At 42.3% G+C, this 18,285-nt stretch overlaps 2 protein-coding genes across 3 annotated transcripts in view; one reads left to right on the forward strand and one right to left on the reverse strand.

Annotated features, from left to right (window-relative positions):
• GOLGA1 (golgin A1) overlaps window positions 1-18,285 on the forward strand; it is a 799,579-nt gene that overhangs the window by 249,771 nt on the left and 531,523 nt on the right. The window lies entirely within an intron of this gene.
• Window positions 13,632-16,745, reverse strand: LOC120978035 (1-phosphatidylinositol 4,5-bisphosphate phosphodiesterase zeta-1-like). The gene is made up of 4 exons (XM_040406275.1): window positions 16,697-16,745; window positions 15,278-15,394; window positions 14,462-14,634; window positions 13,632-13,758 (listed from the first exon to the last, which is right to left on the reverse strand). The coding sequence occupies exons 1-4, from the start codon at window positions 16,743-16,745 to the stop codon at window positions 13,681-13,683; spliced, it is 417 nt and encodes a 138-aa protein (XP_040262209.1). The 3' UTR covers window positions 13,632-13,680.

Consider the following 18,285-nt stretch of genomic DNA (forward strand, 5'->3'; position numbering starts at 1 on the left):
TACAGATACTCCAGTCTCTGCTGTGGAACTGTGCAGCTCCTCCAGGGTTACCTTAGGTTTCTGTGCTGTCTCTCTGATTAATGCCCTCCTTGCCCGGTATGTGAGTTTTGGTGGACGGCCGTCTCTTGACAGGTTTGCTGTTGTGCCATGTTCTTTCCATTTGGTTTTGATAGATTTGATGGTGCTCCTGGAGATCATCTGGATCTTCTGGAGATATTTTTTTTATAACCTAACCCTGACTCATGGCAGTGTCTGGTTAGTGATGCCTCTTGCTTAGGTGTTGCAGCCTCTGGGGCCTTTCAAATAAGGTGTGTATATGTAATGATAGATCATGTGACACTTAGATTGCACACAGGTGGACATCATTTAACTAATTATGTGTCTTCTGAAGGTAATTGGTTGCACCAGAGCTTTTTATGGGCCTCCTAACAAAGGGAGTGAATACATACTCATATGCCAATTTTCTGTTTTCTATTTCTAAACAATAGTTTTATTTATATATTTTAATCATTTCACTTCACCAACTTAGACTATTGTGTTCTGATCCATCACATAAAATTCAGATTAACAAAACATATAAAATGCTGTAATGTAACAAAATACGAAAAAAGTCAAAAGTCTATACTTTTGCAAGGCACTGTATATGTGGTCAATTCTTTTGGGACTTATTTCGGTGGAAAAAAAAAAAATGTATTCAGCGTTAAGCGCTGCACCTCTATGTGGCAAAATCTTTTGTGACTTATTTCGGTGGAAAAAAATATTGTATTTAGTGATGCTGTTATATGTAGTAAAATCTTTTGTGAATTTTGTGTGCCAGCCCCACCTAGGGGCGAATAAAGGCAAATGACTGCCAGCCTGTTAAAGGAAATTACAGCATGATACCACAATACATTTAATATGACATTTAGCAAGAGTTTAAAGTGCTCTCATATAGCACATAGTGGGACACTGCATCAAGATGAATCAGGCGTGTATCAGACAGGATTTCCACACACCAATGCCTGATGCATCAGACTTGATCATCCATGGTGCCACACCAACAATTTAACAAAAGAGACCGGTTTCTTCTGGCTACCTGCCTCAGCAACTATTCTGATACTGTTACCCGCCTGATGCCACACATCTGATGCAAAGTGCTCCTTCTTTCACCCACCATCTTCAGCGGGTACTGGTATTGCCATCCACCTCCACAATATGTCACCTTGCCACTCTGTGGCCTACTCATGCTGCTGCCACCTCCACACTCATTGTGCCACTCTGTGGCCTGCTCCTGATGCTGCTACTGCTGCCTCCACCTGCAGACTCGGTCATTGTGCCACTCGGTGGCCTTCTCCTAATGATGCTGCCGCCACCTACAGACTCTGTCATTGTGCCACTCGGTGGCCTCCTCATACTGCTTCCACCTCTAGACCCTGTCATTGGGCCACTCTGTGGTCTCCTCATGCTGCTTTAACCTCACCACTGTCATAGGTCCACTCGGTGGACTTCTCATGCTGTTCCCACCCTCCCCACTTCATGATTGGGCCACTATTTTGGCTTTCGGCCTGGCTGACATCATCATTTATTTGACACTTCTTTTGATCTGTCAGAAGGAAGGAAAAACGAGACACACAACGGATCCTGTCTGTGTAGCAGCTGTAAGGCCTGTATGGTCCCATCAGAATTGGCTTATGATTTGGTAGCCAAAAGCAGGAGTGGGTAGACAACACAAAAGACATGCAAATATTCCATTCACGTGTCATCTCTGTTTTAGATCCACTCCGTTTTTTTTGCTTTAGAAATACTGCTGGATTATTGAGCAAATGCTGACCAAGTGAAGGCGGATGCTCCACAGACAGGACCAGTTTTTTCTGGGTAATTGTTCTGACGGATCAGAGAATTAATCAGTGATGTCAACACAAACTTACTGCTGACACCCTCTCCACTCTGTCAGGGGGCTCTACTTGTATAAGCTTTTAATAGAACAGCTTCTGTAGACATCTATGTGGAATCAGCTGACGACAGTGTAAAAGGAGTGCGCTTCTTCTTGACGCTAACATCTACCTGTAAGGCTGAGTTGATACTTGAGTTATTTGGTCAGTTTTGGCCCCGTGACTGCCCTAATAAGTGAAGTGTGCAGTGATTCTAAGAGCGACGCCTGTCATCTGCATGTCATACTGACTCACAGTATTGTTTCACTACCACAGCAGACTTCCTATGCGTGTTACTGCAAGGCACAGTGTTCTACGCCACTATAAAGGCTCTCTGCAGCCAGGAAATAGTTTTTTAACGCGATTCGCTGCAAATATATTTGGATCGAATCAAATTTTTCCCGAAAAATTTGCCAAATCGAATTTTCTAAAAAATTAGCTCAAACCGTACCCGAACCAGCGGCTTTCCTGCGGTCTGGGGACGGCTGTGGTATGTCCCGCTCTAAACTGACTCTGCATCCTAAGGGCAGTTAGAGGGGTTGTGCTAAGTTTTTAAGTTATCCCCTATCCACAGGATAGGATATACGGTAACTAGCTGATCACCGGAGGTCTGACCTCTGAGACCCCCACCGATCACAAGAATAAGGATCCCATTCTCCTGTTCTGATGGAGCAGCAGGTCCATTCATTCTTTATAGGAGCTCCGAAAATAGCAGAGTACAGTGCTTGTCTATCTCTGTTGCTCCCATAGACAATGAATTGAGCAGTAGGGTGCATGCACCATCTGCCTCTTCATCAGAACGGGGGAACGGTTTGTCAGCGGTCAGACCGCAGCAATCAGCTAGTTTTCTCCTATCCTGTGGATAAGGGATAACTTAAAAACTTGGCACAGTCCCTTTAAATACAATGATGATGCAGGGAGCCGTCCATTCCCTGCTTCACCTTTCAACTGCTGGTGCTTTCATCGTGCTTGCGGAGCTGAATTACAGAGCGCCTGATAGGAAATCTCAACGTCCCACTTGGTACCCCTGGCACCAAACTTCTAGTATCGGCTTGGTTTGGGTCTGACGTCAGGAGAGCGCTTCACTCAGTAGGGAATAAAAGACACAACAATGGTGTACTGAATGAACACTGAAGTTTATTTTTAATGCACACAGGTTATATAGAGGGGGCTTTACCCCCTTTATTAGCATATCAATGTAAGTTGTTTATTCAACCTATCATATTAACACGTTCTATTCTACAGACAGAAAAAGAGAAACAAAAACGGAACTTCCATATTAGGAATATTGTCCGGGAGTAGTGCCAAAGAGATAAAATTCAGGGTTACAGAGAAAAGAAACTTATTTCTTAACAGCAATCAGAGTTAGTTTCTAACAAAGAAATGAAACTTTAACAGAAAGCAGATTTAGTTTTAACATATAAAAACATGGATTCCTTTCAAATCCCCTCTTAGAACCTTTAGTGTATCACACTACATGGTTCTTTTCTTTCTTGTCCTTTTTTTCCTCTATATGATATTAGGTAATTCTTATACCCATCTGGGCTTCGATCCTCCGGGGGTAGAGTAGTCTGATATAATGACATATTAGAGAGCCCTTTTTCTAGCATTCGTCTCACACAAGGAATAACACATAATGCTACTACACCTTTTACTACAATTACTATTAGTATGACAATCCCTAGTTGCATGAGACCTTGTTTCCAACTTGTGAACCACCCAAAGTATTGATCCCATGGATTATTTATACCGGAGTTCTTTTTCAGTTCTATTAACAGATCTCCAAGCTTTTGTATAGCTATTGTGACCTTACCAGTGGGGCCAGTATTATTTGGTATGTATGTGCAACAGGAGGTTGGATCAGTCAATACTCGGCACACTCCGCCCTTCTCTGCAAGAATCATATCCAACACCATTCGATTCTGGAATGTCATGATTGAGTCCGCTTGTAGTTCTTCTGCTACCCCTTGTAATGCATCTCTGGTATAGTTTACAAACCTTTGCTGATTGTAGTATATGTAATTTATCCAATCCACATTTTTATTCACAGTAATGATGGGAAATATTGATTCAAATCCGGCAGCTACTTGATCTCTAGCTTTAAACTCATCTGGGACCCCTCTTGGAACACCTATTGCATCTATATACACATGGGGATCAAAACTTGAAAGGGGGCTGCTTCTTTTATTTATCTTTAGCACCCCTTTGTCTGTAATATCTGATTCAGTAAAAATGTGCATGTTCATTATAACTTTGGCAAGCGCACATTCACCTTTCCAGGCACCTTCCAGTCTGGATCTTATTTTTCCATCTCCACAGATCCAGTACACATCTCCTATGGAGTATACTTGGTTCTGAGTGAGGGATATGTTCAGATTGCTGTATTTGTGACAATAACCTTTGGTGAAATTCTGTACATTCCTCCCATGTGTACTCCCTTTGTAACATGTGTAGTTACCTGGATATACCTGGATACCTGCCCCTGGGTGAGGATTTTTTAACAACAGAGGGTATTTTGATTTCCATTCTGTACATGCACTGTGGTAATAAGACATTAACAAAAAGAGTCAAAAAACATTCTTCAACACTTTCTGGTAACACGGGGTACGGTACCTAGGTGTGGCTTGGCAGCACCGCATATGTAACAGTTACTTTTATTCACAGAGGCTGCACTATACTTCATCCACTCCAGCCACAAATTAGCATAAGAAAAACCCGTCTCCATGGCTAAAGTATCCTCATATGTGGGATCAGATATGGCCCTTAGGTTTTTTAAGGAAACTATATGTGGGGCTAGTGGGTTTTTGGAGACACCTATGATGGGTTGGTATTCCTTAGACTTATACATATCTCTGAGTCTGAACATTTGTGTTACCCGGGAAGTCGCAGCTCCCCACATTTTATGGAAGTACCATCCCAATACATAATCTCCATCATATTTACCAGGGTTTTCTATTGTCAGTACAATTTTCATTTCCGCTGACCTTTGTTTGCAATAATTCAATGAGGAAGTGTCCACATAACACGTCCTTCTTTCAAGGAGTGTCATTCTAGTCAAAAGGGACTTAGAATTTTTATCCCTCCTTTGGAGGGTGCTTTCTGGCTTGTATCCCCATTCAGTCCCTGTATTCCATCCCACTGATCCCCAGTATGCACAACCTTTTCCCCAGTATGAGTCTGTTACACATATATAGGCCTGTCCTTCTGCATAGTCGTTGGAACAGTAGTTATAATATGAACATGTTTTCAATATATCACAAAGACAAAAGGTGTAGGTAGCTACGTGAGTGTTAGATGAATTATACCAAAAGGTGATGACGCCGCCCTTACTAGTTGCGGCTACTTCTCCCATACTACTAATTGGTAAAATCAACAAGATCATTGAAGCAATCTTAGTCAGTACATTCAACCATTTCCCAGAAAAGAGTGAGGAGCTCATCATGTTGGCGGTCCGGGCTGTCTGCCCCCGTTAGTACCTCTGGGCCTCGTTGGAGGTCAGGGCTGTCTGCCCCCGTTAGTATCTCTTGTCCTTCTTAGGGAACGAACTCATCTCAGCGGCTTGCCAGCGGTCTACGATGAGGTTCGGATCTGACAACTTGGGGTTTGGGAACGATACCATTATATTTTGGAGAGGTATACCAGGTATTCGTTTACAGGAAATATATTCCTTTTGTGTCTCTGTTTCTAGATGTTGGCCAAAACCGAGTTTAATTATATTACATGTAGGTACTGATGATATCGGTAGGATTAGTACACCTGTTTTTAAAAGATTTAAAAAATATTATAGTTAAGGTCCAAACTTTGTTTTATCAGTCTAATTTAGCCCTGTCGGATATTGTTTCCAGATGGGATTGGAAGTCCGGTCAGCTTTCCTTCTTGGAAAAAATAAGGAAACGTGTGAATAAAAACATGGAGAGATTCATGATAGATAATAATAACCTATCATGCAGACATCTAGAATTGGAGGGTTTTGTGGAAGGATTATACAATGAAAGTAACCTTATATTGTCAGATATAGGTTTGGACATACTTAATATAGGATTTCAGAATTTGATTGAGAAGGGTCATGGTGTATCTTAAGCCATTTAAGCTTTGCTTTATGGCGTAAGGGGGAATAGTCACTCTTTGAGTGGGCTATCTGAATATGTTTATCGGTCAGTTATATAAAAGTTGAGATATAGGTATTTATATATGAAGTTAAAGTAACATATACACACCGTGGCCAATATTATCCATTTTAATAAAGATTATTGAAATAATGAAAATGGAGTAATCTTTGGTTATTTATATAGGTGGTTAAAGTAATGGTTTGGTGTTAAGGAGTTAAGACACCATGTGATTGAAGTATAAAGTATAAAATCAGAATTCAGCTCTGGATGTGACTGCAATATAACATGTGAAGTAACAGCATGTGATGTAATAGCTTCTGCTCTTGATTTGACTGGAGTTTTACACATGATGTAACAGTAGAGTTGTGACTGTAGCTTTGGATGTGACTAGAGTATAAAACACGATTTAACAGAAGAATAAATGACTGCAGCTCCGGATATGACTGTCTGTAATATAAGACGTGATATAATAGCTAAATTATGTCTGCAGCTTGGGATGTGGTTGGAGTATATGTGATGGATGACAAGTGCAGCAGAGGATGTATGCAGTCATGGGATGAAAGGTCATACCCCACTTAACATATTCCTAATCATATCAATAAAAACACTGAAACCAGTCAATTTGATTGGAAAATATTTTTTACTAAATTAATAATTTAACATTAACAACTCAATAAAAAATTCTAGTGAACTCAAAAACACGAGCTCAGCCATAAGCTCAAGCTCATTATAAATTAATAATTTAACATTACCAACTCAATTTAAACATTCATTTGACCTCATATACAAAAAACACGAGCTCAGCCATAAGCTCAAGCTCAAAAATTGCAGCTTATGAAACAACGCATACCCCACCAGCCTATAAAGGCGCAGCAGGCCCCACCCCACCAAAACTAAGCTCAACAATGGCTTGTAAATCCAAATTAAAAATATCCAAGCCAATGTCAGATAAATGTACCCCATCCGAAAAATAAAGGCCGGGCACACCACCTTCTAAATCAATATGGCGAAAAGTAAAACCCCATAGCATAGGGAGGAATTTTGACATTAATCTGTTAATCCTGCGACTGATTCTGTCCAGTTGCTTCATGTCAGGCGAGTGGAGCCAAATTAGACGTGGAACAATTTCAGAAAATACAATTCTGGCATGTGGAAAACATCGACGCACTGTCATTAAACTAGACTTCATCTGGAAAACTAGATCCATAGTACCCAGCTTCCCAATATCATTACCCCCAAGATGTATAACAATTAAATCTGGGTCCGGATACTCCGCAGCCATTACCAATATCTGATTCCATAAATCAGACCATCTCAGACCTCTTACACCATTCCAATAAATCTGTACCGCTTCTGATGACATAGATAAATTAAGTCCATAAGGTCGTACACTGGCTCTCATCTTCGCCCAGTGGATAAAGGAGTGACCAATGATCCATACAACCTTACCTGAAATAAATGATACATCAATCAATTAAATCCGGACGGACATAAGAAGTATAACAACTAGATGACCAACGACCAATCCCCTGAATTGTGGACTCATCAAGACCAAGACGAAAAGCCTCAGTCGCAGCCCCGATACAAAAGGAATGGGAAGAAAAATTACGATCACTCAAACCCAAAACTGAAAGTCCACGTGAAAACACCGCACGAAACGGAGTCAATGGGAAACCATCCATATGAACCAAAAAATTAACCGAACCATGGGGGCGTACAGACAAATATTTTAAACATAGGCGAACCGGGCATACTGGACTGATGGGGATGCCCCCAATACGAATCCAACAACCTCTACCACCTTGATCCGTCTTGGAATGACTAATGAACATCTTAACACAGTCCGAAAAACACAAAACCGAGGAACTAAGTAAGCCCGTCAACTGAAACCTAGATCTTGGAAGGAGCTCACTAATGCGCAATGCACCGAAGAACATCAGAACATAGGCTGTGTAAAACAAACAAGCTTCATAATCCGAAAAACAAACTGAACTATTAACTGACACCAAAGATAACAGTATATCAGGAGTAATAGGACAACGCCCGTCCAAAACACAATTACCTTTTCTTATACCCCTTCAACAAATGCTTAATAATGAAAATTTCACTAAAAGACCTATTTCCTAACAATCTCATAAAAAATTAAACCCCTGCAAGAATCCGACATACCGTCGAATAGGCCAACCGCTTACGAAACAAAGATAAGCAAAAGGCAACAGCCGACTGCTCCGACAGTATCAAGGGAGACAATGATAAGTCAGACATAAAACTAGACCATTTGGACCAAGCGCTTACATAACTTGACCAGGTAGATGGGGCAAACGATTGCCGCAAAAGTCGCATAATCATGACCATATCACAGTCCACAGGTGAAGCGGGCACCGTTCTCCCTCCTGCTCTGCATAAGGAACCAACTGACGGAATCTGCAAAACTGAAAACGGGATAACGCATCAGCAACCTCATTCGATCTACCAGGAATATGCACTGCTCCAACTCAAGCATAGCAAAACTAAATGTCTGAACAAATTCAACCATACTACACTTGGATGACAAAGACAACACCCTTATTATCCGTGTTGAGGATCAACTTCCTATTCTTGAACTGAGAACCCCATAGTGTAACAGCAACAATAACCGGGAATAATTCCAACAATACCAAATTCTTCACTAATCCTTTATCAAACCACAACTGGGGCCAACGCTCAGCACACCATTTCCCCTGAAAAAAAGCACCAAAACCTACTGAACCAGAAACATCTGTAGATCAGCAGCATAATTAAAATCAGACTGCCAAATCAGGCGACCATTAAAACCCTGAAAAAAACCCAACCAGACAAATAAATCATCCTGAACCTCCCTAGAGATCCGGACATGAAGGGCAGGATTCCTCAACCCAACAATAAGCAAAGATAAACAACGAGAAAAAATACGTGCTAATGGCATAACCTTGGAAAAAAATACCAATAAACCCAAAAGAGATTGAATTTCCTTTACTGTGGCCCTTGACCTACGAAATAACACTGAGAACGCAGCTTTAGCTATTTTCTCAAAAGGTATTCTGAATTCACCAGCAACTGTGTCAATTACAATCCCTAAATACTCTAAACATGTACATGAAAAAACGGTTTTACCCAAAGCCAAAGGAAGCACAAACGCTCATAAAACAATCAAGGAGCCGTGCACAAGCTGGAGAGGAACCAGGACCAATAAACAAAAAATTATCCAGATAGTGCGTCAATGAACCCATAGGCATCCGAACAGCCACAACCCATTCCAGAAAACATGAAAAAGCTTCAAAATAAAAGCAAGACAACGAGCAGCCCATAGGTAGACACCGGTCAAAAAGGAAAAAACCAAAAAGACAAAAACCTAGCGAATTAAAACCGACCGGTTGAACCGGCAACAAACGAAAAGCGGATTTTATGTCCGCCTTAGCCAATAGAGCCAGACCCAAAATCTTTAATCAAGCTAATGGCGTAATAAAAAGAAGCATAGGACACTGATGCCAAACTCTTATCAATCTCGTCATTCAAAGACGAACCAAGCGGAAACGACAAATGGTGAATGAGCCTAAAAGAGTTAGGCTCCTTCTTAGGAACAACCCCTAAGGGGGATATACGGAAATTTCCAAAAGGGGGGGTAAACAAAAGGGCCAGCTACTCTACCTAAGGACAACTCATTAACAACTTTATCTACAGCTACATTAGGGAACTGACAAACAGACAAAAGATTTCTAACCACCGAACACCCTGAACCTGAAAAACCTGGTATTACAAACCCATCCTGAAAACCATTAATTAACAATTCAGCCATCTGTTGATTTGGATAGTGCCTTAGCCAAGGCAGCATGATCAACAACCTTACTGGACTCCAAGCTTTTTCCCAACAATTCTTTTGAAGATGGGGGGGCCAAAGATGCTAGCTTTCTTAAAACCTCTGGACATTGGGTGCCCCCCCCACAAAAAGAGCATTTGTGCTTGTATTTACACGTGGCAGGCCATCGACACTGAGTAAAATTAAATGCAAAACAGGTACCCTTACGCAACAGGCCCACACTTTGATTAGCAATCGGTCTATGTGCTGGGGAGAAACGCTGCGGCAACATCAAAATCAACCGAAGGCCCACATCTTTAACTCCCCAGCGCACTGACAGATAAACAGCTAATTTCTGACGGATACCCTCATCATAAAAATACCAACCTAAACCGGAATTTTTTATATGCCTCCAAAACAATTTCAAGATGCTGAAACAGCCCCGAACAAGATTCGGGCCTACGCTCACCTAAAACACTAGCGAATATACAAAATGCTTGCAGCCAGTTATAGAATGACCACCACACAGGCCGCTTGCGGTCATCCAAACCCAGCTTATCTTCTCCCTTCTCCGGCTTCACAACAAAATCCTTTGAAGCCGGCAAAAGGCACAAGATATCAACATATTCATTATTATAAATCTTCTCCTTAACAGATGCAGATAAATGGAAACCCAACGGAGACAAAGTACATGTCACCGCTTCCTTGTAACACGTCTCTGGGACTCCCTTCGCCCTAACAGGCGGCGTAGGAATAGGCTCGTCCGCCCCCGCAACATCCAATCCCTGTCCACCCGGAGCCGCTGGACGCCATGCCGCAGATACATCAATCGGCCGCGGAAACAGAGCAGAACCAGCGACAGGGAGGGGGGCAGACACCGACTGAGGTGCCGTAGGCAAACCTTGTAAGGCATTTAAAACCTGCGATAACAGAGGTAGAAGCAAAGAAACAGCTGGCAACTCACCCTGCTGCAATGCCCCCGTCCGTCCTGCCGAGTTGGATGCCACCGCCGAGGACGAACCAGCCGGTGATCCCATTGGTTGAGGGTCAACCCCCGTAGAAACTGAAGCTTGACTTGATGAGGGAATTCTGGAGGCGACGTCCACAATAATTGTACCAGCATCCGTGGCAGAGACTGGCCAAAACTAATAGCATAAACCACCTAGGGATGACCTTAATCCCATGTGGATCCTTCCCTAATGTCCAGGGTCCCACCATTCTCTATTAGACCAGGGAGTTTTGCTGTTATGTTGTATTATTTAGGGTAAAATCTTGCTCATTAATATAATTAGGTATCAGATCCTACATTGCTTCGCTGCTGAGTGGGAATCTCTTGGATCAGTGGAAGATTCACTTTATGTAAAAATAAATCAATAATCATCCTTTGTACTGGGACTGGTGATCGTGAGAATTAATAGTTGGGTGAATGAATAGTTGGGTGATCTCAGGAACATGTCACCACTGAAGCCTGTGATTGGCTGCAGCAGCGCAGGTGACCGTGTCCATACTTTGCAGGAAGATGATTGAATGGGAGCAGGCGTGCAGGAACAGAGCGGCATGGAACATGTAAGTATCATTGTTTCATACGTGGTCAGGGGCGGACTGAGCGGTCGGGCACTTCGGACGTGGTCCGAGGGCCCGGCCGGGATGGGGGCCCGCCTCAGAATAACCATGTGTTATGCCCAGTGCGGCGCCCCGATTCCGAATGTTATGCTGGCCTGGTAATGGAAGCGGGGCCCGGTGCAGTCACTGTATTCTATTACACCGGGCCCCGCTCACTGTATTACTAATATATATGTGAACAGGGGCGGACTGAGCGGTTGGGCACTTCAGACGTGGTCCGAGGGCCCGGCCGGGATGGGGGCCCGCCGCGATGTTGGCCCGCCGCAGAATAACCATGTGTTATGCCCAGCGCGGCGCCCCGATTCCGAATGTTATGCTGGCCTGGTAATGGCAGCGGGGCCCGTTTTACTCCAGGAAGCCCTCAGGTGGCTGCCAGCCACTAGAGGCTGACTTATTGCAGTTTCTCTAGAACATTGCAGCTTGATTTTCAAAAGGGACACTGTACCCAGACCACTTCAATGAGCTGAAGTGGTCTGGGTGCCTTTTGTGTCGCTTTAACTTTGAATTCTTATTAAAGGTTGATGTCAGGTGTGGCTGGAGGCGGGGCATGGAGGCGGGACAAGGGTGGGGCTTGCAGCAGAACATGGGTGGGGCCTGTAAGGGGGCCCTCGATTTATTTTGCCCCGGGGCCCTGAGGGTTCTCAGTCCGCCCCTGTACGTGGTTATGGGACATGCGTAAAGTAAAAAGAGTATAATTACTGAAAAACCTCTCTAAAATGTTTTAAAAGCAATCTATTAGCAGGCCAGTGCTAGTACTGCCAGCAGATGGCAGTATTATTTTGCTGGATAGTAATTCATAGCATGGGAATGAGGTAGGCTTGGTGGGTGCTCTGTAGTGGGAGGATTTAAAGTGTAATTGTCATTCTTTTTTTTATATTTTTGCAATGTGTAGGGGCAGTGATACTGAGCAATTTTGTAATATACTTTAATTACCGAAATCGTACATTTCTATTACAAAAATAGTTCTAAAATGGCCCATTTTGGGCCTTAGCAACGCTCCTCTGTCTTCTTTTTACATACCTGTGGAGACTTGCTCAACACTGACTGTGTTATGTACACAGAAGACAGAGGAGGGTTGCTAAGGCACAAAATGGGCCATTTTAGAACTATTTTTGTAATAGAAATGTGCGATTTGAGTAATTTAAATGCCCCTATACATTACAAAAATAAAAATAGAATGACAGTTACACTTTTAAGACTCAAAACTATGTGCACTTTTGTTTTGCAAAGTATGCAGGGGCGGATTGCCCATAGACTCTACAGGGAAATTTCCAGGTGGGCCGATGCCCAGGGGGCCACTTGTAACGTCCCAGAGAGGCATTAGCACCTTTTGCACCCCATTACTGTCTTTATTGGTTAACCTCATATCATCTTGTGTATTTATTTCGGGTCCACTACACTGTGCATTCCTATTTCTAGTGCAACTGTTATGTTAATGTAATGTGCCTGGTTCAACAGTAGGTGGCAGCAAGCATGGCAGACCTATAGTTAACAGATAATGGAACCCTTCTTTCCATTCTAACCCTCCCTCCAAGGTGGGGAGAGGACTAGTTAGTTTGAGTCAGTCTAGTGCACCCCCATCTAGGGGAAGGGTGTGCAGCAGATGCACGTCCTTGCTGGACATGCCTAATTCAAGCCAGCTAGAGCCCCTTCAGCTCTGCTGGTCATGGAGGCCAAAGCCTGAAGCCTCAGGGGCACTGTTTTGTGCTGCCCTGTGATATTTGGTTCTGGTGGGGCAGTATTTTGTGCTGCACTGTGGTCCTGGCCACTTCTGCTGTCCCTGCCTACTTGTTTTGTCCTGTCTTCTGCCAATTTGGACACCCCTACAACATGAGGCCAATCCTTCCCTGAAAGTATGGTACTCTCTAGGCACCATTTTAGCACTGTATGATTTTATTAGGGTTATGTATTGCACATTCTGAGTACAGGAGCTCATATGGATACTAAATAACAGCCCAGTAGATTGGGATTATTGTCCCAGGAGGGTATAGTTTTTCAGAGACAGTCTCAGCAAATTCATTCTGTCCTGGGCCAGAAATGGGTCAGCTAACTCAAACCCCACCCATAAGTGGGTGTTCCCAGGTGCGTTTGGGGTGTCCTGATTTCACCAGCTGAAACCTTGGTAAGTATGGATCGGACAGCTCTCTGTAAATGTTACTAAACCCCACTTCTTACCGTTGTTCACCACTTGTGTTTGTTTCCGCCCCTCATCGACTGGAACCCCCTAAATCTCCACCTTCACTATCAGGCTGGGCTTGGTTTTGCAGATACTTTCATGTGGCAGGAGGAAGCCGCTGATCACCTGGAAAACACAGAAGGACTCATTTATTAAAACTGTCTAACAGGAAAACTGTCTTAGCTGGCAACCAATCAAAGCTCACCTTTCATTTCTTAAAGTGTTCCGAAAAAATAAAAGGTGAGCGTTGATTGGTTACTATAGGCAACTAAAACAGTTTTCCTGTTAGACAGTTTTGATAAATAAGGCCCAAAGTTTCCTATGAGTCCTGAGATAGATGACACAGGAGGGGGCTGGTGCATGCAGGGAGAGGCGATAACTGAAACGGCGCCCCCCCCCCCCTTGCCCCCCCAATGCCAATTTCTTAACCTAACCACTTTGCCACAATGACGGCGCTCATCGCCCATGGCCCTTCTGCTGCCCTCCTCTTGCCTATACCTGGTGCTGCCTGATGCGATCACCTCACCTGGCCTCATTGGTGGTGCACCCCTGGGTGCATAGATACAAAGGTGCTTAGGCCTCCATCTGAAGGAGACAGTACGGTACAAACCCAGGTAGGAAATCATGGCCATAATCTCTCTTGAATTCATCCATTCATTCCCAGCCTTTAGAGGGACAGTTACTCCTTTTCATCGTTCGGGCTCATTTCTTCTCACAATATCCATACTGTATATTATTGCAGTATATTCTGCTAGTCGAGGTGTTGATGACTCCCCTGTCTCCACTCCCCGTCTGTGTGGTTTATGAATAGAGGGATATGGAACGATACCTTAATGGTGAAAAATATCAGTTGTGTCCTGTGTTTGTGTCCATGAGGAACAAAGCTGCAGTCTTCATTACGCAGAAATTCGGGCTTTAGTACATATCCACATCTCCCATTATCCCGAAACTTTCCATCCTGCAGATCCATTGGAATCCCCGGCATCTGAAAGTTTAAAGCGGCTAAAAAGAAGATGAAAAGGAATGTACAAGAGGCTATAAGGGTGGATTCACACACAGGGTTTTTGTGGAGTTTTCAGCGCTTTAAAAAAAAAAAAATTCAGCATTTTAGAACTTTTTTTTTTTTCAGTTTTTACTGAAAAATGCCAGTTTCAAGTGGTAAATGGGAAATATGAAATGTAGGACATACGTGCAAATCTTTTTTCTGAAGATTTTTTATTTATTTTTATCCTAAATGCAGTATGTCTAAACAATACATTTTTTCTCATAATTTTCCAACTCTAAAGGGTAAAATACCATTCACATATTTGTTTCAAAACTCTGCTCTATGAATGTGTTCTTATGAGGTAAGGTCTGTTACCATGGTAACCCCAGAGCAAGCACACTACTTCCATAACTGCAGCAGTGAAGAGATTGGGAGAAAGCAATAAAATAAACCTTTTCTATATCCGTGTATATCGGATTATTATAGATAAACTGCTCTGACCTCACTCCTCCCCCGACTAATGGAAACAGATTTCATAGGCATGCTAATCAGAGGGGAGAAATACACAAGTAGTAGGGTAAAAGTTAACCCTAAAATATCACTAAGACACTATACTATAATCAGCCCCACAGACAGGCCCAGTGTGTGGCATGTACTCACTCATCTGGCAGCCGACATTCCAGAATTCCTGCGGGTAGAAGTTAGAGGAGTCAATTCTGGACCAGTTAGAGTAAATCCGAGTGATGAACCTCCTGGTGTGTTGGATGAATTCCTGGGCTGGGGATGAAGCAGCAATGTCCAGGTTATTTTACTTGACTTTTACACACATGATCAGATAACCTTTGTAGCTAAAGAATTTATAGGCCTGATCGCTATTCCCTCCAAGTTCAACAACCTAAAACAACACTCTGTTGCGTAGCACTCCAATAATTAGCCATATAGCAGACTGATCCATAGTGCCGCCCATCCAGACGGTATCATACAGCATTCAGATAGTGTCAACAGTGTCCAGATAAACCGCAGTGAACAACATCCACATAACTGGTGTATAAAATGTCCATAGTTTAATCATGCAGCTGCCAAATAACGGCTAAAGTGTCCAGATAAATGGTGACTACCGCACCCATATAAATAGTTGTATACAGTATCTGCGCGGAATACTCGCCCGTGTGAATGAGCCCTTAAGGTGGCTGATTTTTGCTGATGTTATTCAAGTAAATAGCTGATTTCCAATTGATAAATCTCATCTGAGCGTCCATAAAATCCTGAATCAATTTTATTTTATGCCCTGAGTGAAACCACAAACCCACATCATTAATTGTGATGGAGCCCAGACGACAAAACCAGAGGCAGGAGTCGAGAGCAACATCACAGCGAGACGAGAACATAACTGACCTGAGTTTTGGGCCAGTTTGCGTGCCTCCTGTTCCTGTAGATTGGTTACTTCTGTAAATGTTTGATTTTCTTTTGAAATTTAAAAAGTTTTGAAGTTTGCTAAATTTGTGTAGATGACCAGATCCGAGAGCTCCATGGCCATCGCCCTGTTCTCTACCTGAGAAGAAGACGAGGAAATCATTAACATCTATCTGACTGCAGTATCCCACTTGTGTGTACAAGTGGACACTTGAAACATTTGCATATTTATTAAATGTATTTCTAAAGTCATTGTAATTCCTAATATCAGGCTGGCAGTGTCATTACATCTATTCGCCCCTAGGTGGTGCTGGCATCACATATATATCTGGGGTGTGCTAATAAAGTTAGTTGAAGGGAAGTGAGAGGACAGAAAACAGAGAAGTAACTTAATGGAGGAGCAGAACAGGCCTAATTCACCATGTAGCTGCCATTTCACCCCCTTGGCCCTGATCAAGCTAAGGGAGGACCGAGTACAGTATTACAGCAGCACAGCACAGTCTATTGACAAATCTCATCTGAGCGTCCATAAGATCCTGAATTAATTTTATTTTATGCCCTGAGTGAAACCACAAACCCACATCATTAATTGTGATGGAGCCCAGACGACTAAACCAGAGGGAGGAGTCGAGAGCAACATCACAGCGAGACGAGAACATAACTGACCTGAGTTTCGGGCCAGTTTCTGTGCCTCCTGTTTCGGCAGACTATTCATCTTATTCCTTTTTTAAAAATTTTCTTTTGAATATTGAAAACCTATAAACTTCGTAGATATGGTGTAAATTACAAGATGGTATGGGCCACGAAAATCCATAAGAAAAAATGCAAGATAATGGTCCTCCCCCTCGCCCATACACCACCGCAACTGTGCCACGATATAATACCCGTTGAAGAAGGGGAGGGAAAACCCATCATCTCTCTCTGCAAACTCTTTCTAAAATTCTTAAAAGGAGTCATCAAACCATACTGGACAGGCAGTTAAAGAATATAGATCAAAAGGAGTAGGCACTCACCATCTGGTTGTATATAGATCAATAAACAAATATTTATTCACTCTAAAATTACATATAAAACATACAGTAAAACTATATGATAAAATGATTAAAATCCCAGATAAATGACTGTTGACACTAATATATTTGTTGTGGTTATTAGTATCCTCTGGTACTTCTATTTCACCAATGACCATGGACTCATGTGTCAAGTCCTCAGTAAGGTAGCAGCAGTTCAAAAATATAGCAGCAGTTGAAATAGCAGCGATTCAAAAGAGGATTAGTGATTAATAGCAGCGGTTCAAAAGATAGTTAAATATTGGTTATGGACTTGTATGTCAAGTCCTCAGTGTGATAGCAGCAGTCCAAGATATAGCAGCAGTTGGGATAACAGTGGTTCAAAAAATAATTAGTATTGACTAATTAACAGTGATTCCTCAGTGTGTAGTCACAGTCCAAAAGCGGTTTGAGGCTCAATTAACCCCTTAAGGACACAGCCTTTTTACACCTTAGGACCAGGCCATTTTTTGAAAATCTGACCAGAGTCCCTTTAAGTGCTGATAACTTTAAAACGCTTTGACTTATCCAGGCCGTTCTGAGATTGTTTTTTCGTCACATATTGTACTTCATGACACTGGTAAAATGAAGTCAAAAAAATTATTTTTTTTGCACCAAAAAATACCTAATTTAACAAAAAATTTGGAAAAATTTGCAAATTTCAAAGTTTCAGTTTCTCTACTTCTGTAATACATAGTAATACCCCAAAAAATTGTGATGACTTTACATTCCCCATATGTCTACTTCTTGTTAGAATTGATTTGGGAATGATATTTTATTTTTTGGGGATGTTATAAGGCTTAGAAGTTTAGAAGCAAATCTTGAAATTTTTCAGAAATTTACAAAAACTCAATTTTTAGGGACCAGTTCAGGTCTCAAGTCACTTTGCGAGGCTTACATTATAGAAACCACCCAAAAATGACCCCATCTAAGAAACTACACCCCTCAAGGTATTCAAAACTGATTTTGCATACGTTGTTAACCCTTTAGGTGTTGCACAAGAGTTATTGGCAAATGGGGAGGAAATTTGAGAATTTCATTTTTTTGTCTAATTTTTCATTTTAACCCATTTTTTCCACTAACAAATCAAGGGTTAACAGCCAAACAAGACTATCTTTATTGCCCTGACTCTGCCGTTTACAGAAACACCCAATATGTGGCCGTAAACTACTGTACGGCCACACAGCGGGGCGTAGAGTGAAAGGT

The sequence above is a fragment of the Bufo bufo genome, chromosome 8 (assembly GCF_905171765.1).
Source record: "Bufo bufo chromosome 8, aBufBuf1.1, whole genome shotgun sequence".
NCBI classification, from domain to species: Eukaryota; Metazoa; Chordata; class Amphibia; order Anura; family Bufonidae; genus Bufo; species Bufo bufo.

What these genes read in the sequence shown, in the direction of transcription:
- LOC120978035 (XM_040406275.1), bottom strand. Translation starts at nt 16,745, where the DNA reads ATGAATAGTCTGCCGAAACAGGAGGCACAGAAACTGGCCCGAAACTCA. An exon ending in GAAACTGGCCCGAAACTCAG is followed by an intron (nt 15,395 to 16,696) that starts GTCAGTTATGTT and finishes CTTCATCCCCAG; the next exon opens with CCCAGGAATTCATCCAACAC. An exon ending in GAATGTCGGCTGCCAGATGA is followed by an intron (nt 14,635 to 15,277) that starts GTGAGTACATGC and finishes TCTTCTTTTTAG; the next exon opens with CCGCTTTAAACTTTCAGATG.